General features: G+C 41.3%; 1 protein-coding gene across 1 annotated transcript; it reads left to right on the top strand.

Moving 5' to 3' along the window:
* Positions 1-5081: 5081 nt before the first annotated feature.
* Positions 5082-24387, top strand: LOC124037886 (regulator of G-protein signaling 5-like). Its single transcript, XM_046353082.1, has 5 exons — positions 5082-5197; positions 13885-13998; positions 19355-19416; positions 21880-22046; positions 22202-24387. The coding sequence occupies exons 1-5, from the start codon at positions 5154-5156 to the stop codon at positions 22361-22363; spliced, it is 549 nt and encodes a 182-aa protein (XP_046209038.1). The 5' UTR covers positions 5082-5153; the 3' UTR covers positions 22364-24387.
* Positions 24388-24640: the final 253 nt, after the last annotated feature.

Below are 24640 nucleotides of genomic sequence, written 5' to 3'. Positions count from 1 at the left end.
TAATTAACAAACTATAGTTTTGGCAAGTCGGTTAGGACATCTACATCGTGCAATGACACAAGTTATTTGTCCAACAATTGTTTACAGACAGATTATTTCACTTATAACTCACTGTATCACAATTCCAGTGGGTCAGAAGTTTACATACACTAAGTTGACTGTGACTTTAAACCTGCTTGGAAAATTCCAGAAAATTATGTCATGGCTTTAGAAACTTATGATAGGCTAATTGACATCATTTGAGTCAATTGGAGGTGTACCTGTGGATGTATACCTTCAAATGGATGGCCTACCTTCAAACTCAGGCTGGACACCATGGGAAATTCAAAAGAAATCAGCCAAAAACAGTTCTAGACCTCCAAGTCTGGTTCATCCTTGGGAGCAATTTCCAAACACCTGAAGGTACCACGTTCATCTGTACAAACAATAGTATGTAAGTATAAACACCATGGGACCACGCAGCCGTCATACCGCTCAGGAAGGAGACACATTCTGTCTCCTAGACTTGAATGTACTTTGGTGCGAAAAGTGCAAATCAATCCCAGAACAACAGCAAAAGACCTTGTGAAGATGCTGGAGGAAACATTTACAAAAGTATCTATATCCACAGTAAAACAAGTCCTATTTCGACATAACCTGAAAGTCCGCTCAGCAAAGGAAGAAGCCACTGTTCCAAAACTGCTATAAAAAAAGCCAGACTACAGTTTGCAACTGCACATGGGGAAAAATATCATACTTTTTGGAGAAATGTCCTCTGGTCTGATGAAACAAAAATAGAACTGTTTGAATAGATAATGACCATTGTTATTTTTGGATGAAAAAGGGGGAGGCTTGCAAGCCAAAGGACTGGTGCACTTCACAAAATAGATGGCATCGTGAGGATAGAAAACAATGTGGATATATTGAAGCAATGTCACGGTCGTCATAAAGAGGAGACCAAGGCGCAGCGTCGTAAGCTAACATAACTCTTTAGTTCGGTTCAGTGTTCTCTCTTTAATTAAACAAAACGAACCATGAAGCAATATGGCTAGTGCAGAACAGGCAACTAAACATAGTTTGTGGGTTGTTATTCTATCCAAGGAATATGGCTACCTAAATATTGGTTCTCAATCTAGGCAACCATAGACATATAAACACCTAGACTACATCAAATCCATAAACATACAAAAAACCCTAGACAATACAAAAACTACACAAACCACCATTGTCACACCCTGACCTAACCAATTATTAAAGCAAAACAAAGATAACTAAGGTCAGGGTGTGACAAGCAACATCTCAAGACATCATTCAAGAAGTTAAAGCTTGGTCGCAAATGGGTCTTCCAAATGGACAATGACCCCAAGCATACTTCCAAAGTTGTGGCAAAATGGCTTAAGGACAACAAAGTCAAGGTATTGGAGTGGCCATCACAAAGCCCTGACCTCAGTCCTATAGAACATTTGTGAGCAAGGAGGCATACACACCTGACTCAGTTACACCAGCTCTGTCAAGAGGAATGGGACAAAATTCTCACAATTTACTGTGGGAAGCTTGTGGAAGGCTACCAGAAATGTTTGACCCAAGTTAACCTTTCTAGCGCGGGGGTTCCACTAGCAGAACACCTCGACAACATTCCGCTGAAAAGGCAGTGCGCAAAATTCAAAAACATTTTTTAGAAATATGTAACTTTTACACATTAACAAGTCCAATAGAGCAAATGAAAGATAAACATCTTGTTCATCTACCCACCATGTCCGATTTCAAAAATGCTTTACAGCTAAAGCACAACATATGATTATGTTAGATTACCGGCATGTCGAAAAAACATGCAGCCATTTTTCCAGCCAAAGATAGGGGTCACAAAAAGCAGAAATATAGATCAAATTAATCACTAACCTTTGATGATCTTCATCAGATGACACTCATAGAACATCATGTTACACAATACATGTATGTTTTGTTCGATAATGTGATTTTATATGCAAAAATCATCCAAAAAATCCGGTGATTTTGCAAAAATACTAATAATAAATATTGATAAAAGATACTAGTGTTATTCACCGAATTAAAGATAGACTTCTCCTTAATGCAACCGCTGTGTCAGATTTCAATTTTTTTTACGGAAAATGCATAATCTGAGAAGGGCGCAAAGAATCCAAAACAGCCAGAGGAATAGCCACCATTTTGGAATCAACAAAGTTAGAAACAACAGCATAAATATTCACATACCTTTGATGATCTTCATCAGAAGGCACTCCCAGGAATCCCAGTTCGGCAATAAATTACTGATTTGTTCCATAAAGTTCCATCATTTATGTCCAAATAGCCACTTGTTGTTAGCGTGTTCAGCCCAGTAATCCATCTTCATGAGGCGCGAGCATTTCATCCAGACAAAAACTCAAAGCTTTGTTAGTCCTTTAGAAACATGTCAAATGATGTATGGAATCAATCGTTAGGATGTTTTTAACATAAAACATCAATAATGTTCCAACCGGAGAATTCCTTTGTCTTCAGAAAGGCACTGGAATGAGAGGTAGGAACTCTGATGGGAGCGCGCGTCATGAGACCAAGTCTCTCTGCCAGACCACTGACTTAAACAGGTCTCATGAGCACCTCCTTTAGAGTAGATTCCTCATTCAAGTTTCAAAATACGGTTTACATCTACTGGAAGCCCTAGGAAGTACAGCCTCATCCATATCTCAATGTGTACTCGGTAGGCCAAGCTTTGAAAAAATACAAACCTCAGATTGTCATGTTTTGTCATAGATTGTCATGTCTTGTCCCTGTGCTTTCTCTTCTATTCGTTTCCCCCTGCTGGTCTTATTAGGTTCTTTCCCTCTCTCTATCTCTCTCCCTCTCTCTCTCTCTCTCTATCGTTCCGTTCCTGCTCCCAGCTGTTCCTCATTCTCCTAACTACCTCGTTTACTCTTTCACACCTGTTCCGTATTTTGCCCTCTGATTAGAGTCCCTATTTCTCCCTCTGTTTCCGCTTCTGTCCTTGTCAGATCCTTGTTTGCTGTACTGTGTCCTTGTTCCGTCCTGTCGTGTTTTTGCCTTCTTCAGATGCTGCGTGGGAGCAGGTGTCTCTATCAGCTACGGCCTGCGCCAACCCGAAGCGACCTGCAGTCTGTGGTCGCATCTCCTGTTGTTCCCCTCTACTGACTATAGGATTTCAGTTATTCCTGTTTGGACATTACCAGTGAAAGAATTCAGGATTAATCGTTTTTTGTTAAAACTGGAATAAACTCTGTTTCTGTTAAGTCGCTTTTGGGTCCTCATTCACCTGCATAACACAGATGTCCCACTTCCTGGTTGGAATTTTCTCAGGTTTCACCTGCCATATGAGTTCTGTTCATTCAAACAGTTTTAGAAGCATAAGAGTGTTTTCTATCCAATACTAATAATAATATGCAAATATTAGCATTTGGGACAGAGTAGGAGGCATTTCACTCTGGGCACGCTATTCATCCAAAAGTGAAAATGATGCTCCCTATCCCAAAAAGGTTTTAAATAATTTTAATGCAATGCTACCAAATACAAATTGAGTGTATGTAAACGTCTGACCTACTGGGAATGTGATGAAAGAAATAAAAGCTGAAATAACTCAGTCTCTCTACTATTATTCTGACATTTCACATTCTTAAAATAAAGTGGTGATCCTAACTGACCTAAAACAGGGAATTTTTTCTAAGGAATAAATGTCAGGAATGATGAAAAACGAATGAATTTGGCTAAGGTGTATGTAAACTTCTGACTTCCACTGTAATTGTGTGAGATGTTGTCACAAGTTACATTGCATTAGCTTCATCAGTCCAGTGTTTTTAGATGAATGATTACATCACTGAGAATATACACAGTTTATTAAATGCAGGCTTGTTTCACAATCTATCCAAGATAAATGGGAAATACCTAAACTCTCAGACAAGCACGTTTTTGAGAAGTCCCACTGTTATCATTGTTATGATTTTGCTTTATAGTGATTGATATACAGCAAGTATTACTCTGTACCACCATTAGCGAGTAGACCTTATTTAGTGTTGTTGGTGTAGCTACATTCTTTACCATTGTGGTGAACTTTCACATGACAATCAGCTTGAGTTGGCATGGGTATGTGAGCCAGTCTTTTTCGTGATACTGTACATTAGTAACCAATGTTATCAGCTATATAGGAATGGTAACTTCACATCCCATTGTTCAGGGTTCAACTCCAAACCTCAGTCTACTGAGAATTGCTAGTGCCAAAGAAAGTTGGAGAGCGTGGGTGTGCACTCTATGTCTATGCCTACCATTACTCGTCAATGGGGAAATGCAATCATTGTTCACCATTCTTGATTACAGCATGGTCAGATACATTTGTCACTCTGACTAATCAACACAATGTTGAAAACAATTCAAATCCAATTTGTAAGTCGCTCTGGATAAGAGCGGCTGCTAAATGACTTAAATGTAAATGTAAATGTAACATGAAACTACTTCAATAGTAACTTTTAACATGAGGTCCGGATCTCTCTTGTAAGGAGATAAGTGTTGGTCTTTTTGGATAAACATGAATGGCTCCAACTACCATATAAATTACCAGGTTTGGTCTTTCATTTTTTTCCCTCAACAGCTGTAGACAGGATATCTGTGACTGAACCTTTCCTATTTATAGCTAATGATGTTTGCTTTGTGTGATGGTTGAAAAAGCCAAGCATGCATTGCTCACATAGATACTGTTTATCTGACTTGCAGTCTATACCTAAAGTTGAATTCACTTCCATGTTTTGCTAATTGAGAAAGATAATCGAAAGTAATCTTGATTTGAGTGTTAATAGGCTGTTAAAAGCCTGCTTAATAACTTGACACATGTCTCTTTCACCACCTGATCAATGGTTCAGTTCAGTGCAACTTTGTTTTACCTTTGTAAATTTAAGCATCTGGTCCCAGATTTGTGGTTAGGGACTAACCTCTACTTCCAGCCATCCCAGTTCTACCAGACCACTTCTCATCCAGCTGACCCTTTTCTTCCTGCAGTTGCAGACCTCCATTTCATTGGCTTATGCTCTTGGCACTGAGCCAATAGACACTATGTATATAAACCCCTCAAGAGTGCTGAAAGACAAAGTCAAAAAGAAAAAGGGAATCTTACGGTGGTGGACTCACTCAACAACACATCAAAAGAAAAACAGAAAATGTGTAGAGGATTAGCTGCATTACCCCAATCATGTCTGGAAAGGTGAGATACCAAAAGCGATATGCTCTTCTGCTCTCTGAAAGGGTAATCTCTCCTACTGTAGCTTGCCTGAAATAACCCCAGAGATATCACATCACAAGTTTCTGAGGCTGATTTCTTAGTCGGAAAATGTTTGGTCTGTAATTAAAATCAGATTTCTTTATTCATAGTTCATTTTTCATGCTGAAGTCATTGACATATGCTGTATGGTAATGAAGTTAATTGTGAATATAGTTCTTCATTAAATAATTTTTCTACTTTTTGCAAAACATGTATGATAAATGGAAACTTGATTAAATACTCTTCCAAAATCTTTCAACTGTCCAAAAAGTTGAAAGGTTCCAGTTGCAGAGATAAAGGTATTGTTCCATGATCTGATAAGATCTTAATGGCTTAATGTTAGCATCTTGCTGACTGTATTCCACTACTGCAGTCCAGACTCAGCAATTTCTTCCACCTGCAAGACAGGAAGATTTTGCCAAACTTAAAAGCAAAAAATAGGTACAGTTTATGCTCTTTGTCATCCTCTAGTGATTAACTTATTAAGAAGCAGATTAGGCCAAAAAAAGCAAAGAGAAATCAGTATGATATACTGCACTGCCCTGTTTCTGGCACAAGGGAGGATTGATACATACCAGTATCATGCATACATGATAACTTATATATTGAGTTATGCATATTCATTTATTAAATCAAACTATTACTCGGAGCAGTATTTTTTGATAAAGGATGTTCATGAATAATTGGCAAATAAAGCAATAGAACTCATTTACTGTTTTTCCAATATGCATTCACTGAAAACTGCTCATCACTCAAAGCAATTAGACAACGGCTACCAGTTGATCAAAAATCCTGGATTTAAGATATATTTTATTTTCATAGGGGATTTAACACCATTACTTAAAATTACACATCATTACTTGGAGATTTTAAAATGTTCATCTGCTTTATGGGCTATCCTGATTTATTATGACATAGCCCTAAACTCTCGGTCAACCTCTCAATTGCAGCCCTGGTTAGAATGGATATTCTGTGGAAACTAATGGAAACACGCGGCCTAGTTATTTGAGTGTCATCCCCGGCCAGGAACAACCAGGTCTATTCTGTTAACAAGAAGCTGCACGTATGTATGCATGTGTGGCTGTTGTTTTAGTTGAGCCCATCTCCTGATCGCTGACTATAGGGATAGATGAAAGTAATAAAGAGGAATCAACTACCTGCTGTTCACCATATTATTCATTATTGATCAGACTTCGTCTTGTTTTGTTTTCTCTTGCCATTTTTGTTAATACATGAGTGAGGTGAGCTCTAAGTAATGATAAACTTGGTTATTCTATTCAAAGTCTCATTGATTTACTCACTAAATTGTCCTCTTTGTATTAAATCATTTTGATTATTGCGTTTTTGGAAATAGCAGTAAAATTGTTAGTGTGTCATTGTGTCCACAAAGTATTGTGTCCAGCCTCTTTTCTCTTTTTTTTACTTTTCGTTTAGTTTGAGATGTTTAAAAGTGGGTATTTTGATAATTAGAAATTACGGTTAACACATTTAGTTGATCGATGATTAAAAGGAAAAGGAAAAACCATGTTAGAAAAAATTAAGTTTTATCCCTTTTAAATGTAAATTATTACACGGGTCATTATGGTGTACTGACACTGTGCCATTGAAAACAAAGGCTACATCACATGATCTCTAATGGGCCTGATTCATCTGAGGTGGGGTTGTGTTAACCTGGGTCTAAACTAAGGCAGTGTCGATCATGAAATTATGTCAGACGGTGGTTGTCAAGCAAATAACTTCAAGTCTCACTGTAATTGACCATTAATTAACAAACACATTTAGCATCTCCTGGCTTCCACTAAGTCATATCTTTGGAACATCTACATTTTTAAAAGTATAATAAGTCCATGTAATATAGCTTACGCATCACAATAAATCCATTATTGATTTTAGGCATGTCTAAAGAAACATGATATGAAAGAAATGTAGTATATTTCAGAAGAACAGAATAGCATACTCTGAGTTGAACAGAATAGCATATTGTGCTTATGTTAGGCCCTGATCTCGCTATGCCATTATGGCTGTGGGCTACACTAGTTCATTTAGCTGACAAGATTTGCTTAGAATTCTGTGGCATTATTTCATATGAATTTATAGTATGAAGAATACAATTAAACATAGCTGAATAAAATACAAAGGATATGGCAGTTGTGTCCTTGGGCTGAATATAATATCTATAATTCCCTTCTCCCGGCCGGGCACTCCGAAGCATCTCTCACTCATATCGCTCTCGGTCACGTGATCGGGTCTTTCTCACAGGCTAACAAGTGAAGACAGACACATCGGGGACACAACTGCATGCCTCCGTATCCAATTCCGAGGTGCATATTGAAGATATTGGAAGAACTGTCCACATTTACTTTTTGTCAGCCAACAGCCAACGGGTTTCTCCATGCATCGCGCCGACAGAAACAAACACCTTTCTGGTAAGAAGAGGGGCGGGGGCGTATGCCTTATGACTAACGAGACATGGTGTGATGAAAGAAACATACAGGAACTCAAATCCTTCTGTTCACCTGATTTAGAATTCCTCACAATCAAATGTAGACCGCATTATCTACCAAGAGAATTCTCTTCGATTATAATCACAGCCGTATATATCCCCCCCAAGCATTTACATTTACATTTAAGTCATTTAGCAGACGCTCTTATCCAGAGCGACTTACAAATTGGTGCATTCACCTTATGACATCCAGTGGAACAGTCACTTTACAATAGTGCATCTAAATCTTAAATGGGGGGGGAATACTTATCCTATCCTAGCAGACACATCGATGGCTCTGAACGAACTTTATTTAACTCTTTGCAAACTGGAAACCATTTATCCGGAGGCTGCATTCATTGTAGCTGGGGATTTTAACAAGGCTAATCTGAAAACAAGACTCCCTAAATTTTATCAGCATATATCGATTGCGCAACCAGGGGTGGAAAAACCTTGGATCATTGTTACTCTAACTTCTGAGATGCATATAAGGCCCTGCCCCGCCCCCCTTTCGGAAAAGCTGACCACGACTCCATTTTGCTGATCCCTGCCTACAGACAGAAACTAAAAATAGAGGCTCCCACGCTGAGGTCTGTCCAATGCTGGTCCGACCAAGCTGACTCCACACTCCAAGACTGCTTCCATCACGTGGACTGGGATATGTTTCGTATTGCGTCAGATAACAACATTGACGAATACGCTGATTCGGTGTGCGAGTTCATTAGAACGTGCGTTGAAGATGTCGTTCCCATAGCAACGATTAAAACATTCCCTAACCAGAAACCGTGGATTGATGGCAGCATTCGTGTGAAACTGAAAGCGCGAACCACTGCTTTTAATCAGGGCAAGGTGTATGGTAACATGACCGAATACAAACAGTGCAGCTATTCCCTCCGCAAGGCTATCAAACAAGCTAAGCGTCAGTACAGAGACAAAGTAGAATCTCAATTAAACGGCTCAGACACAAGAGGCATGTGGCAGGGTCTACAGTCAATCACGGACTACAGGAAGAAATCCAGCCCAGTCACGGACAAGGATGTCTTGTTCTCAGGCAGACTAAATAACTTTTTTGCCCGCTTTGAGGACAATACAGTGCCACTGACACGGCCTGCAACGAGAACATGCGGTCTCTCCTTCACTGCAGCTGAGGTGAGTAAGACATTTAAACGTGTTAACCCTCGCAAGGCTGCAGGCCCAGACGGCATCCCCAGCCGCGCCTTCAGAACATGCGCAGACCAGCTGGCTGGTGTGTTTACGGACATATTCAATCAATCCCTATAGCAGTCTGCTGTTCCCACATGCTTCAAGAGGGCCACCATTGTTCCTGTTCGCAAGAAAGCTAAGGTAACTGAGCTAAACGACTACCGCCCCGTAGCACTCACTTCGGTCATCATGAAGTGCTTTGAGAGTAAAGGACCATATAACCTCCACCCTACCTGACACCCTAGACCCACTTCAATTTGCTTACCGCCCAAATAGGTCCACAGACGATGCAATCTCAACCACACTGCACACTGCCCTAACTAATCTGGACAAGAGGAATACCTATGTGAGAATGCTGTTCATCGACTACAGCTCGGCCTTCAACACCATAGTACCCTCCAAGCTCGTCATCAAGCTCGAGACCCTGGGTTTCGACCCTGCCCTGTGCAACTGGGTACTGGACTTCCTGACGGGCCGCCCCCAGGTCGTGAGGGTAGGTAACAACATCTCCTCCCCTCTGATCCTCAACACTGGGGCCCCACAAGGGTGCGTTCTGAGCCCTCTCCTGTACTCCCTGTTCACCCACGACTGCGTGGCCACGCACGCCTCCAACTCAATCATCAAGTTTGCGGACGACACAACATTGGTAGGCTTGATTAGCAACAACGACGAGACGGCCTACAGGGAGGAGGTGAGGGCCCTCGGAGTGTGGTGTCAGTGTAATACACATCACAGAACAAAACTGAGATTGGTCCACTCACACAGACAGCATTTTAAGTTCGTGACAAACTGAATTGGTCCACTCACACAGACAGCAGCGCAGCAGCGCCTCTTCAACCTCAGGAGGCTGAAGAAATTCGGCTTGTCACCAAAAGCACTCACAAACTTCTACAGATGCACAATCGAGAGCATCCTGGCGGGCTGTATCACCGCCTGGTACGGCAACTGCTCCGCCCTCAACCGCAAGGCTCTCCAGAGGGTAGTGAGGTCTGCACAACGCATCACCGGGGGCAAACTACCTGCCCTCCAGGACACCTACACCACCCGATGTTACAGGAAGGCCATAAAGATCATCAAGGACATCAACCACCCGAGCCACTGCCTGTTCACCCCGCTATCATCCAGAAGGCGAGGTCAGTACAGGTGCATCAAAGCTGGGACCGAGAGACTGAAAAACAGCTTCTATCTCAAGGCCATCAGAATGTTAAACAGCCACCACTAACATTGAGTGGACGCTGCCAACACACTGACACTGACTCAACTCCAGCCACTTTAATAATGGGAATTGATGGGAATGATGTAAATATATCACTAGCCACTTTAAACAATGCTACCTTATATAATGTTACTTATCCTACATTATTCATCTCATATGCATACGTATATACTGTACTCTATATCATCGACTGCATCCTTATGTAATACATGTATCACTGGCCACTTTAACTATGCCACTTTGTTTACATACTCATCTTATATGTATATACTGTACCCGATACCATCTACTGTATCTTGCCTATGCTGCTCTGTACCATCACTCATTCATATATCCTTATGTACATGTTCTTTATCCCCTTACACTGTGTATAAGACAGTAGTTTAGGAATTTTTAGTTAGATTACTCGTTGGTTATTACTGCACTGTCGGAACTAGAAGTACAAGCATTTCGCTACACTCGCATTAACATCTGCTAACCATGTGTATGTGACAAATACATTTGATTTGATTTGTTTTTTATTTGATTTGATATGCGATTATGCATGTAATGCTTGTGCATTTTTTTGGATAATATGGATAATATTATCTTCCCCAAACTTGAAACTCACATGCTGCATATATATGCCAGTTAGGCCCAACACGCTTTGTAAAGTGGATTAACCTGTTTAATTTTAAGAAGTTATTTGGCCACTTTAGTTGTGATATAAACTTCATCATAACATACAGTACCAGTCAAAAGTTTGGACACAGCTACTCATTCAAGGGTTTTTCTTTATTTTTACTATTTTCTACATTGTAGAATAATAGTGAAAACATGAAATAACACATATGGAATCAAGTAGTAACCAAGAAAGTGCTAAACAAATCCAAATATATTTTATATTTGAGATTCTTCAAAGTAGCCACACTTTGCCCCGATGACAGCTTGGCACACTCTTGGCATTCTCTCAACCAGCTTCATAAGGAATGCTGTTCCAACAGTCTTGAAGGAGTTCCCACATATGCTGAGCACTTGTTGGCTGCTTTTCCTTCACTCTGCGGTCCAACTCATCCCAAACCATCTCAATTGGGTTGGGGTCGGGTGATTGTTGAGGCCTGGTCATCTGATGCATCTTGGTCAAATAGCCCTTACACAGCCTAGAGGTCTGTTTTGGGTCATTGTCAAAACAAATGATAGTCCCACTAAGTGCAAACAAGATGAGATGTGTCTGTTACTTGAACTCTGTGAAGCATTTATTTGTGCTGCAATATGAGGTGAAGTTTACTCTAATGAACTTACCCTCTGCAGCAGAGGTAACTCTGGGTCTTCCTTACCTGTAACGGTTCTCATAAGAGCCAGTTTCATCATAGAACTTGATCATTTTTGCGACTGCACATGAAGAAACTTTCAAAGTTCTTGATATTTTCAGGATTTACTGACCTTCATGTCTTGAAGTAATGATGGACTGATGTTTATCTTTGCTTATTTGAGCTGTTCTTGCCATAATATGGACTTGCTATTTTACCAACTAGGGACATCTTATTTGAAGAATATAAAATATATTTAGATTTGTTTAACTCTTTTTTTGGTTACTATAAGACTACTATATGATACTATATGATGTGTTATTTCATTGTTTTGATGTCTTCACTATTATTCTACAATGTAGGAAATAGTAAAAATAAAGAAAAACCCTTGAATGAGTTTCCTATTCCTGTTTCATTTTCATGCCAGCCAGATAGGTTATACTCCTGTTTTAAAGAAAAACAATGTGCCTAATATTAGGAAAGTCGAGAAATAAATATGGTAGACCTAGCCTATAAAATACTGTAACATTATGGAACAATGTTTTTTAAATTAATCAAATGGTTAGCAGGAGAGGCCAAGTGGACAATCCTGGCCTACAAAACAATGATTTATGTCGCGCAGATGAGAGCCAAGGGACCCGAACCACACAGGGTTGTAACACCTAAGGAAGAAACTCTTTCCCAGTGTTTTTGCCATTCATGCTCTCCCCATTGAGTAGAATATATCACAGTGACATCTAGATGGCTACCAATATTAGTTATTCTTGTGTAGTATGCTGTCCTACTTGAAATACTGTATACTCCTGGGAGGGGAAAATCCACCACGTTACTAGATTCCATCTCCGACACTGTGTTAGGCCACTGCTGACCAGTGGCACTGCACAGGTCAGCAGGCACCTCGATACAATACGGTGCGATACAATACGGTGCACAGGTCATTCGCATCAGCTTTAGTATGGCCCATAACACAGATTATGTGTCAAATGCATCCCGTCAATCCCCAAAAATATGAGTCATCTTTTGAACTGCTAGAAACAAGCAATTTTCTCTGTATTAATGGTGGAAACATAACGGTCACGAATCTGTGCTCAGTATTCTCTATTGCACTCAGAGTGACAGTGATGTTTTTCTAGTTCACGCAGCTAGATATCTACAAGAATTTAGAGCAGACCAAAATGGCTTTTGTCAACTTGAGGTAGGTAGCTAGCAAACATTAGTCAGCTATCTAGCTAGGCTAGCTAAGGAAATATGCAGTAATTCAACATTGGCTAGCAATTTTATTTTATTTAAACTTTATTTAACCAGGAAGGGCTCATTGATAAGTAAAACCTCTTTTTCAGGAGCGTCCTGGCCAAGATAGGCAGCACCAAGTCATTATATTACAGACAAACAACATGAAAAACTACAAGTAATCTAGTAAAAACCATAGCATTCACAAGAGTATAACAAAATCAAAAACAGCCAATTAAAAACATTGACAGGGCAGGGAATCAGTCTCAAGATCATTCATCAGTGATTTAAAAAGATCAATCGGGACAAGTTCTTCCAGTTTAAAACTATTTTGTAAGGCATTCCAAGACGATGGCGCAGAGTACATAAAAGCCCTTTTACCAAATTCAGTTTGGACATTTGGAACAGTTAACAGGATAAAGTCCAGCGAACGAAGAGAGTACCCACCACATTTCTGAACAATAAAAATGCCCAAACAAAAAGGTAGTAAACCCAAAATGGCTTTGTAAATAAAAGTAAATACTGTGTTCATGTTTGTGTGTGTGAGGGCTGTCTGAGTCATTTAAAAAAAAAATACAGCATCCTCCTTAATGCCCTTATTTGTTTATAAATCTGCTTATAAACAAGGCAAGGTACCTACCCGGCAGCTGCTGGAAATATTATTCCACTACACAGCCGCTTCAAGATTATATTTATTAAAAACCCCGAGCTTCATGTCTCACCCAACAGCATGAACATGGCACCTGAAATGGATCATTTGAATCTACAGTAGGCATAAGCTATTATTGTTTAAAACATTTTTTTTAAAGTACAGTATATCATAGTAATTTTTATAGGAGGCTTCCTAATTACAGTTAATAACAGTATTTTTCTGCATTTGACCCATAATGCAGTGCAATCTATGCTGTAGAACACATGAACGGTATACAAACATCTTACAGTGTTTTACTGTTGAAATGACAGAAAAGTCTTACAGTGTACTGTAGGTCTTCTGCTCTGTTGGTGATTGCTTTTCAACTTTACGAACTTCACTGATTGGTTATAGCTATCTGTGCTCACTTGGTATTCCTGACTATAATCTGCATTAGCCAAAGCCATTAGCCAAAGCCACTATTGTCATTATACTGTTCTAACTCCTGAATGTGTGTCATTAAAAAAATTACAGCATCCTCCTTAATGCCCTTACTTCCTCATGTGTTTTCTTTCTCAGGGCTAAAGAGATCAAGTCTAAGTTGGGGGTTCTCCTCCAGAAGCCTGAGAATGGCATTGACCTGATTATCCCCTACCCCGAGAAACCAGAGAAGAAGCCAGAGAAGCTTCAGAAGTGAGTAGTGTAACGTTCTCCTTCCCTCAGACAGCCCTCACATACACAAACATTAACACATACTCTCTCTCTCGCACACACTCCCACACACACTCCCGCAAACACCTTAGAACAGCATGGCTACAGAATGCATCAGTTACATCCCTGTGGTCCTCAAAGGAAGGAAACATATAGAAACGACTCTGCTTCAAACAGTATCGATTGGCATTGGTAAATGTGACTTCTGAAGGTAATTGTGGTGAAAACATATGCACGCACCACGTTTCTGCTTTTAATTCTTATTTTTTTTTTTAACAAGTTATTTGTTTCATTTCACCAATTTGGACTATGTTGTGTGTGTCCATCACATGAAATCCAAATCCAAAATCAATTTAATTTACAGTTTGTAATGCAACAAAATAGAAACATGCAAAGGGGGATGAATACTTTTTCAAGGCACTGTATGTAAACATCATTATTAAAGTGGCATTAATAAAGTGACTGTGATCCATTCATTAGAGTGGCCAAAGATTTGAAGTCTGTATGTAAGCAGCAGCCTCTCTGTGTTGGCTGTTTAACAGTCTGATGGCCTTGAGATGGAAGCTATTTTTCAGTCTCTCGTTCCCAGCTTTAATGCACCTGTACTGACCTCGACTTCTGGATGGTAGCAGGGTGAACAGGCAGTGCCTCGGGTGGTTGTTGTCGTTGATGATCTTCTTTGGCCTCCCTGTGACATCGGGGAGGGCAGGTAGTTTGCCCCCGGTGGGGCGTTGTGCAGACAGCACCACCCTTTGGAGAACCCTGCAGTTGCGGACAGTGCAATTGCAGTACCAGGCGGTGGTACAGCCTGACAGGATGCTGTCAATTGTGCATCTGTAAAATTTTGTGAGGGTTTTAGGTGCCAAGCCACATTTCTACACTGTCTGTGTGGGTGGACCATTTCAGTTTGTCAGTGATGTGTACGCCGAGGAACTTAAAACTTTCCACCTTCTCCACTGCTGTCCTTCGATAGGAGGGTGCTCCCGCTGCTGTTTCCTGAAGTCCCACAATCATCTCATTTGTTTTGTTGACGTTGAGTGAGAGGTTGCTATTCTGACACCACACTCTGAGTGCCCTCACCTCCTCCCTATAGGCTGTCTCATCATTGTTGGTGATCAAGCCTACTACTGTTGTGTCATCTGCAAACTTGATGATCGAGTTGGAGGTGTGCATGGCCATGCAGTCATGGGTAAACAAGAAGTACAGGAGGGGGCTGAGCAAGCACAGTTGTGGGGTGTTGAGGATCAGAGAAGTGGAGATGTTGTATCCTACCTTCATCACCCGGGGCGGTGCGTCAAATCAAATCAAATTTTATTTTTCACATACACATGGTTAGCAGATGTTAATGCGAGTGTAGTGAAATACTTGTGCTTCTAGTTCCGACAATGCAGTAATAACAAACGACTAATCTAACCTAACAATTTCACAACAACTACCTTATACACACAAGTGTAAAGGAATGAAGAATATGTACGTAAAAATATATGAATGAGTGATGGTACAGAACAGCATAGGCAAGATGCAGTAGATAGGTATCGGGTACAATATATACATATGAGATGAGTAATGTAGGGTATGTAAACATTATATGAAGTGGCATTGTTTAAAGTGGTTAATGATTTTTTTTAAATCAATTTTTACAATATTAAAGTGGCTGGAGTTGAGTCAGTATGTTGGCAGCAGCCGCTCAATGTTAGTGGTGGCTGTTTAACAGTCTGATGGCCTTGAGATAGAAGCTGTTTTTCAGTCTCTCGGTCCCTGCTTTGATGCACCTGTACTGACCTCGCCTTCTGGATGATAGCGGGGTGAACAGGCAGTCGCTCGGGTGGTTGTTGTCCTTGATGATCTTTATGGCCTTCCTGTGACATTGGGTGGTGTAGGTGTCCTGGAGGGCAGGTAGTTTGCCCCCGGTGATGCGTTGTGCAGACCTCACTACCCTCTGGAGAGTCGTACGGTTGTGGGCGGAGCAGTTGCCATACCAGGCGGTGATACAACCCGACAGGATGCTCTCGATTGTGTGTCTGTAAAAGTTTGTGAGTGCTTTTGGTGACAAGACGAATTTCTTCAGCCTCCTGAGGTTGAAAAGGCGCTGCTGCGCCTTCTTCACCACGCTGTCTGTGTCGTTGGACCAATACAGTTTGTCCGTGATGTGTTCACCGAGGAACTTAAAACATACTACGCTCTCCACTACTATCCCGTCGATGTGGATAGGGGGGTGCTCCCTCTGCTGTTTCCTGAAATCCACGATCATCTCCTTTGTTTTGTTGACATTGAGTGTGAGGTTATTATCCTGCCACCACACAACGAGGGCCCTCCCTTTAGGCCGTCTTGTCGTTGTTGGGAATCAAGCCTACCACTGTAGTGTCTTCTGCAAACTTGATGATTGAGTTGGAGGCGTGCATGGCCATGCAGTCGTGGGTGAACAGGGAGTACAGTAGAGGGCTCAGAATGCACCCTTGTGGGGCTCCAGTGTTGAGGATCAGCGGGGTGGAGATGTTGTTACCTACACTCACCACCTGGGGGCGGCCAGTCAGGAAGTACCCAGTTGCACAGGACGGGGTCGAGACCCAGGGTCTTGAGCTTGATGACAAGTTTAGAGGGTACTATGGTGTTAAATGCTGAGCTGTAGTCTGTCTGGGAGAAAGACATCCTGGTTCGCGACGGGGCTGGTTTTCTTTTAGTTATCCGTGATTGACTGTAGACACTGCCACATACCTCTTGTGTCTGAGCTGTTGAATTGCGACTCTACTTTGTCTCTATACTGACGCTTAGCTTGTTTGATTGCCTTGTGGAGGGAATAGCTACACTGTTTGTATTCGGTCATGTTTCCGGTCACCTTGCTATGATTAAAAGCAGTGGTTTGTGCATTCAGTTTCGCACGAATGCTGCCATCAATACATGGTTTCTGGTTTGGAAATGTTTTAATAGTTGCTGTGGGTACGACATCGCCGATGCACTTGCTAATAAACTTGCTCACTGAATCAGTGTATTCGTCAATGTTGTTGTTTGACGCAATGCGGAACATATCCAAGTCCACGTGATCAAAGCAATCTTGAAGTGTGGAATCAGATTGGTCGGACCAGCGTTGAACAGACCTGAGGATGGGAGCTTCCTGTTTTAGTTTTTGTCTATAGGCTGGAAGCAACAAAATGGAGTTGTGGTCAGCTTTTCCGAAAGGAGGGCAGGATAAGGCCTTATATGCGTCGCGGAAGTTAGAATAACAATGATCCAGGGTTTTACAAGCCCTGGTTGCACAACCGATATGCTGATAGAAATTAGGGAGTCTTGTTTTCATCTACCTTCATCTACCTTTAGCCTTGTTAAAATACCCAGCTACAATGAATGCAGCCTCAGGATATGTGGTTTCCAGTTTACATAGTCAAATTAAGTTCGTTCAGGGCCATCCATGTGTCTGCTTGGGGGGGAATATATGTGGCTGTGATTATAATCGAAGATAATAATCTTGGTAGATAATGCGGTCAAAATTTGATTGTGAATACCAAGTCAGGTGAACAGAAGGACTTGAGTTCCTGTATGATGTTATGATCACACCACGTCTTGTTAATCATAAGGCATACCCCCCTCCCCACCCTTCTTCTTACCAGAAAGATGCTTATTTTTGTCGGTGCGATGTGTGAAGAAAGCAGCTGGCTGTACCGACTCCGATAGCGTGTCTTGAGTGAGCCATGTTTCTGTGAAGCAAAGCAAGTTACAGTCTCTTATGTCTCTCTGGAATGCTACCCTTGCTCGGATTTCATCTACCTTGTTGTCAAGAGACTGGACATTGGCGAGTAGTATGCTCGGAAGCGGTGGGCGATATGCCCGTCTCCGGAGCCTGACCAGATCACCGCTTCGTCTGCCCCTTTTACGGGGTCTTTTTTTTGGTTTGCCGGCTGGGATCCAATCCATTGTCCTGGGTGGTGGGTAAAACAGAGGATCTGCTTCGGGAAAGTCGTATTCCTGATCGTAATGATGGTGAGTTGACGTTGCTCTTATATCCAATAGTTCCTCCCAAGTCCAGGTCCCAATTGCATAGGGTTCGGTTGAGACCCAGGGCCTCAACCTTAAGATGAGCTTGAAGAGTACTATGGTTTTGACTGCTGAGCTGTAGTCAATGAACAGCTTTCTTCCATAGGTATTCCTCTTGTCTAGATGGAATAGGGCAGTGTGCAGTGTGATGGCGATTGCATCGTCTGTGGACTTATTGGGGCGGTATGCAAATTGCAGTGGGTCTAGGGTGACAGGTAAGGTGCAGGTGATATGATTGTTTAGTCTCTCAATGCACTTCATGATGATAGAAGTGAGTGCTACGGGGCGATAATCATTTAGTTCAGTTACCTTTGCCTTCTTGGGTACAAGAACAATGGTGGCCATCCTGAAGCATGTGGGGACAGCAGACTGAGATAGGGAGAGATTGAATATGTCCGTAAACACACCAGCCAACTGGTCTGCGTGTGCTCTGAGGACGCGGCAAGGGTTAACACGTTTAAATGTCTTACTCACGTCAGCCACAGAGAAGGAGAGCCCACAGTCCTTGGTAGCGGGCCACTTTGGTGGCACTGTATTATCCTCAAAGCAGGCAAACAAGGTGTTTAGACGTCGGCGTCTGTAACGTGGCTGGTCTTCATTTTGTAGTACATGATTGTTTGTAGACCCTGCCACATACGTCTTGTGTGTGAGCCGGTGAATTGCGACTCCACTTTGTCCCTATACTGACGTTTCGCTTGTTTGATTGCCTTGCGGAGGGAATAACTACACTGTTTGTATTCGGCCATATACCATAACTGAAACGTCAGCTCAGGGATTCAAACCAGCTGCAAGGTGAAAAATATTTTGATGTTCCCTTGAGCAACGCACTTAACCCTAATTGCACCTGTAATTCACTCTGGATAAAATATAATGAGAACGAGAGAGATCATCCACTTACTTGTGGAACCTCTTACATAATGACTATTTTCCCTACTATCTCAGTAGTACAGCCACCAATTATGGTTAAATGCTGCAGGGCTCTCTCGCACTAGTGTGTGTGTGTGTGTGTGTGTGTGTGTGTGTGTGTGTGTGTGTGTGTGTGTGTGTGTGTGTGTGTGTGTGTGTGTGTGTGTGTGTGTGTGTGTGTGTGTGTGTGTGTGTGTGTGTGTGTGTGTGTGTGTGTGTGTGTGTGTGTGTGTGTGTGTGTGTGTGTGTGTGTGTGTGTGTGTTAGGGGGAGAACAATCGAGGACCTCTAAACCTCAATGACCTTACAGGGTGCTGTATTAATAGGCTGTGGGTGACAAACTGTTTAATCAAGGGTAAGGTGTGTGTTGTTTAACTGTTATATTGTGTTTGTGTGTTGAACAGGCCCGCTCCTGAAGAGGCTGCTCAGTGGCGTGAGTCCCTGGACCATGTGCTGACCAACAGCTGTAAGTACGCCCAGAAATACACACACACACACGCACAACAAATAAGTCCTTGTGAAAAGCCATGAGGTCTTCTTGAAAACCATGTTTCTTAACCCAATCATATGATACTTTACACGAAATACTGAGCAGACCGACTATAATTAACAATAAGTCTGATGGTATTCATTATAGTTATGCCGAGAGATCTCCTGGGAGAACTAACATTTTATAAACCATCTGTGAACATAAAGTCTATATTAAGTAAAAGATGACACCTGGGTCAAAAATGAAGCTGGAAAATACTGAGTGCCTTGAAAACACATTTGCTGTTTCATATTAAATCCACATTTTAGATGCTACCACCCTCCTCAATATCAAAACCAAACATGAATTTCATATTGTGTTCTCATTTTCTGTGCACGCCTGTCTGTGTTTCACACCTGTTTGTCCTAGCTAATCAGCGTCGCAATACAGGCACCTTGCTGCCAGACAGGAAGTAAAACGGAGCATGTGCGAGCAAACATTGACATCTACAGTATGTTTGGTTTTGATTTGGAGGTGGGTGTGGTAGCATCTAACAATTGCAATAAATGTTTTCCTGGGAACTGCTCCACGCTGCAAAAAAACAACAACTTTTTAATCAAAAAATTGAAATACAGATACACTACTTGACCAAAAGTATATGGACACCTGCTCATTGGACATCACATTCCAAAATCATGGGAAGTAATGGGGAGTTGGTCACTCCTTTCCTGCTATAACAATGTCCTTTCTTCTGGGAAGGCTTGCCACTAGATGTTGGAACATTGCTGCGGGGACTTGCTTCCATTCAGCCACAGGATCATTTGTGATGATGGGCACTGAGGTTGGGCAATTAGGCCTGGCTGTGAGTCGGTGTTCCAAACCATCCCAAATGTGTTTGATGGTGTTGAGATCAGAGCTCTGTGCTGGCCAGTCAAGTTCTTCCATACGATCTCAACAAAACATTTCTGTATAGACCTCGCTTTGTGCACAGGGGCATTGTCATGCCGAAACAGGAAAGGGCCTTCCCCAAAATGTTGCTACAAAGTTGAAAGCACAGAATCATCTAGAATGTCATTGTATGCTGTAGAGTTAAGATTCTCTTCACTGGAACTAAGGGGTCTAGCCCGAACCATGAAAAACAGCCCCAGGCCATTATTCCTCATCCACCAAACTTTACAGTTTGCACTATGCATTCAAGTAGGTAGCGTTCACTTGGCATCCGCCAAACCCAGATTCATCTGTCGGGCTGCCAGATTATGAATCGTGATTCATCACTCCTCAGAACACGTTTCCACTGCTCCAGAGTCCAATGGCAGCTTGCTTTACACCACACCAGCTGGTGCTTGGCATTGCGCATGGTGATCTTAGGCTTGTGTGAGGCTGCTTGGCCATTTCATGAAGCTCCCAATGAACAGTTATTGTGCTGACATTGCTTCCAGAGGCATTTTGGAACTCGGTAGTGAGTGTTGCAACCGAGGACATATTATTTTTACACTCTATGCGCTTCGGCTCTCGGCAATCCCACTATAGTAGAGTCCCTGGATAGATGAAAGCAAAGAGATTTTTCCAAAAAGAGGTCAGGTGTTTTTTCTTATTTCTGAGTCAAGGGAAGTTGCTGGAACAGGGTTCTGGTTATGTATTTATACTAAACAAAAAATATAAAAGCAACATTCAACAATTTCAACAAATGTACTGAGTCACAGTTCATATAAGGAAATCAGTTAATTGAAAAAAATGTATTAGGCCCTAATTTATGAATTTCACATGACTGGGCAAGGGCGCAGCCATAGGTGGGCCTGGGAGGGCATAGGCCAATGAGGTTTTCCCTACTAAAAGAGCTTGTAAAAGGCTTAATGGACAGAAGTACTCCTCACTTTCATCAGCTGTCCGGGTGGCTGGTCTCAGACAACCCCGCAGGTGAAGAAGCCGGATGTGGAGGTCCTGGGCTGGAGTGGTTACACGTAGTCTGTGGTTGTGAGGCCAGTTGGACATACTGCCAAATTCTCTAAAATGATGTTGGAGGCGGCTTATGGTAGAGAAATTAACATTAAATGAACACTTTACATGTTGTCTTGTATTTTTGATCAGTATACTGTATATACAGTCAGGCCCATTATGTTTTCACTTCAGCAACACATATTCAGTATTAGCGGGCCATGTAAGAATCCAACCCCCAACTCTGATATTGTAAACACTCAGCCATTGGAGCTTATCATCATCCTATCATAACAGAGGCACAGTGGCAACATGTCTCTGGAATTCAGGACTCAGGGGAGATGTTGGAGGATTGGCCAAATGCCCTCTGTGTTAAAATATGGGAACAACTCACTGTCTCTCTACTTCACTCTGTCTCTACTTTCTCTCTCTTTGCTCTTTGCTCTCTGCTCTGTTTCCCTCTTCCCCCACTCTCTCTCTCGGATCATTTAATAGTCCCATCTCCTCTATCTCTCCGTCTCCCAGATGGCCTGGCCATGTTCCGTGGCTTCCTGCGCTCTGAGTTCAGTGAGGAGAACATTGAGTTCTGGGTGGCCTGTGAGAACTTCAAAAAGACCAAGTCTCCCATGAAGATGACTGTGAAAGCCAGAAAGATCTATGAGGACTTCATCCAGACCGAGGGACCCAGAGAGGTGACAGAAAATGTGGCAAGCAAATGTGTACTATTGTTGTATTTGTTGTGGAAGCCCAGACTTACCTTATCCTTCCTGTCTCCGTCTCTCTCTGTCTCTCTCTCTCTCTCTGACTCTCTCGTCCCTCCCATACTTCTCACTTTTCCTCCCTTAAGGTGAACATTGATCATTACACCAAGGATGTGACCCTGAGGAACCTGGTTGACCTTTCCTCCACAACCTTTGACCTGGCCCAGAAGAAAATTTATGCTCTGATGGAGAAGGACTCCTTCGGCCGCTTCCTGAGATCCGAGAAGTACCAGGAGCTGGTTAATTAAGAAGATGATTGCAGAGTAAGGGTAAATTCCAATTCCATTTGAAGTGGAATTAGGCCTTTAAAATTATTTGATGGAACTGACTCAAGCAAGACTGCAGGTTTGATAACTAAGGACCTCATTCTAAACCACCTTGACTCCATATTTCAAATGACTAATTACTATTATATTTGACTTATATAGCTGTAGCCAATCAACATTTTACAAGTTAATTAAAAAAGTAAAGAGTGTGGAAACACAATATGACAATTTGACATGATTTGTTAAATGTTTACTCCAACTGAGAGACAAACAAACCACCAATTAAACAGTGATTTAAACAAATACATTTGAACATCACCATTTCTTAGAAAGATAAACCAAAGGTCATAATTATTGCAGACAAAATAATCTGCAATGATTTTGTCCCATAGTCTAAATAAAAAGTGTAAATAAATCGTCTAAATAAAAAGATCCTAGACAGATAGACAGATAGACAGACCATATTTCTACAACAACTTTCCCTGGAATAAAAGACCATTGGCTTTCAGAGTTTCTGGGGAGGAGAATATGACCTCTGCCTTGAGACTCTTAGTGACACATCCAGTACCCATCCAGTGTTCTAAATGGGGGAGAAAGGGTGAGGGACTTCTTGGAACCGGACACTCTAGTGTTCCCACAGCCAAGTAGTAAACAGCCTAAGAAGAAAAGACATACAGTAGATACCAGGTGCCTTGAGAAGCTGTGAGAATGTGTCCCCAATCATGCTCTCATGCAATCCTTGGGACAAGTGGTAGGCAGTTTGTTCAGTGGTTTACGGACCACTGTATTGTACGTTGATAAGATGGGAATACCGAGTAAGAGTGGATCTCATAAAAGAATAGAACTCAGTATTTTTACAAATATATATATTTTTTTTGGGGGGGTGAACTAATTGAAAGTCAGTCATTTCACCTAAAGATAGCAATGAAGCATAGGAAATGAGTAAAGGACACATACCCAATACATCAACATCATAAAGTTTTGTGACTTTTCTACCATAACAAAATAGAAATATATGCACTCCATTATGAATGAACTAATCGTATCAAGTATTTCTATACAGCTTTGAGCATTTCTGTTTATCACTCACCGTTCACTATCATAACTAGTCTTCACACCTTTCCTGGTCTGAAAAGTAGAGGTGTATCAGTATGAAAAGGTTCTTGTAGTACGCTATCTCAGTCTAGTGCAGCAATGATATAAATACCTTACATTGTGTTTCTATTCTGCACTTGCATGTTTTTATATATTTTAATGGTGCAGCTGTCATAGCCACAACATTGGAGTATTATTACACAGCAACTCAGTACCTATACAAGTCCATATTGTTGCCCAATACACACAATTCAACTTACTGCAACACTGCAGGTCAGGAGTTGACAATATGGTCATTGTAATTCATTGATTGTCCAATAAAAAATGTCACTTGAAGCTACAATGTTCGATCACATACTTTGCAATCACTTGACACGGTACACTAATAGAGTTTAGTAACGATAAGGCAATTCCACTTTGACAGGATGATGCTGAGACTTTTCACTTTAAAACGTATGTCAAACAAAAACAATGACTGCAAAGTTGACCCATACAACTCCATGTTCAAGGACTACTTTAAACCATTTCCACTGACTCATTTACTTGAAGAACAGCAGATGCAAAGTTTTGTAACAGAATGACGGTTTGTCCTGTTTGTGCCATCCTTTGTTTACTACACTTTGCATCTTTCAGTGTTTTTGTAATATTTTCAGTGGAAATTGTTAAACATCGTCCTAATGCATAGTTGCATCGTTGTATTCTCTTACTGTGGAATTTCCCAATACTAACACAAAACTATATGTTTCTGATGTGGCATTGATAAGTGTATCTGGTTGCATATATTGGCCAATCTACTGCTATTGCTCAAGATGTTGTGCCTTCGGTGAAAACACTTATGGACCTATGACTTATGGAGTTAATATCTGACACTTGTATTATTTGTAGTCAACCACATAAAAGACATCAATACATTACATTCCTGAAGATGTATTTATTTTTCTATGTAAATATCTACCAGTAATTAGTAGTATTTGTGTTGATTAAGTTGACTACCCCACTGGACTGAATGGGAGTTGTGGCCAAGAGAGGACTGATTGAAGAGTATCCAGGAGAGAACCATGTATTTTAACTGTCTTAAAAGAGAAAACATCTGACTATCTATTGACTATCTGTTGTATTATGCAATATCCATGTATTTTGTTACTCTTTTTGTGATCACAAGTT

Source organism: Oncorhynchus gorbuscha, linkage group LG06 (assembly GCF_021184085.1).
Source record: "Oncorhynchus gorbuscha isolate QuinsamMale2020 ecotype Even-year linkage group LG06, OgorEven_v1.0, whole genome shotgun sequence".
NCBI classification, from domain to species: domain Eukaryota; kingdom Metazoa; phylum Chordata; class Actinopteri; order Salmoniformes; family Salmonidae; genus Oncorhynchus; species Oncorhynchus gorbuscha.
Note: the sequence above shows the minus strand (reverse complement) of the source record. Positions and strands in the feature narration are given on the sequence as shown.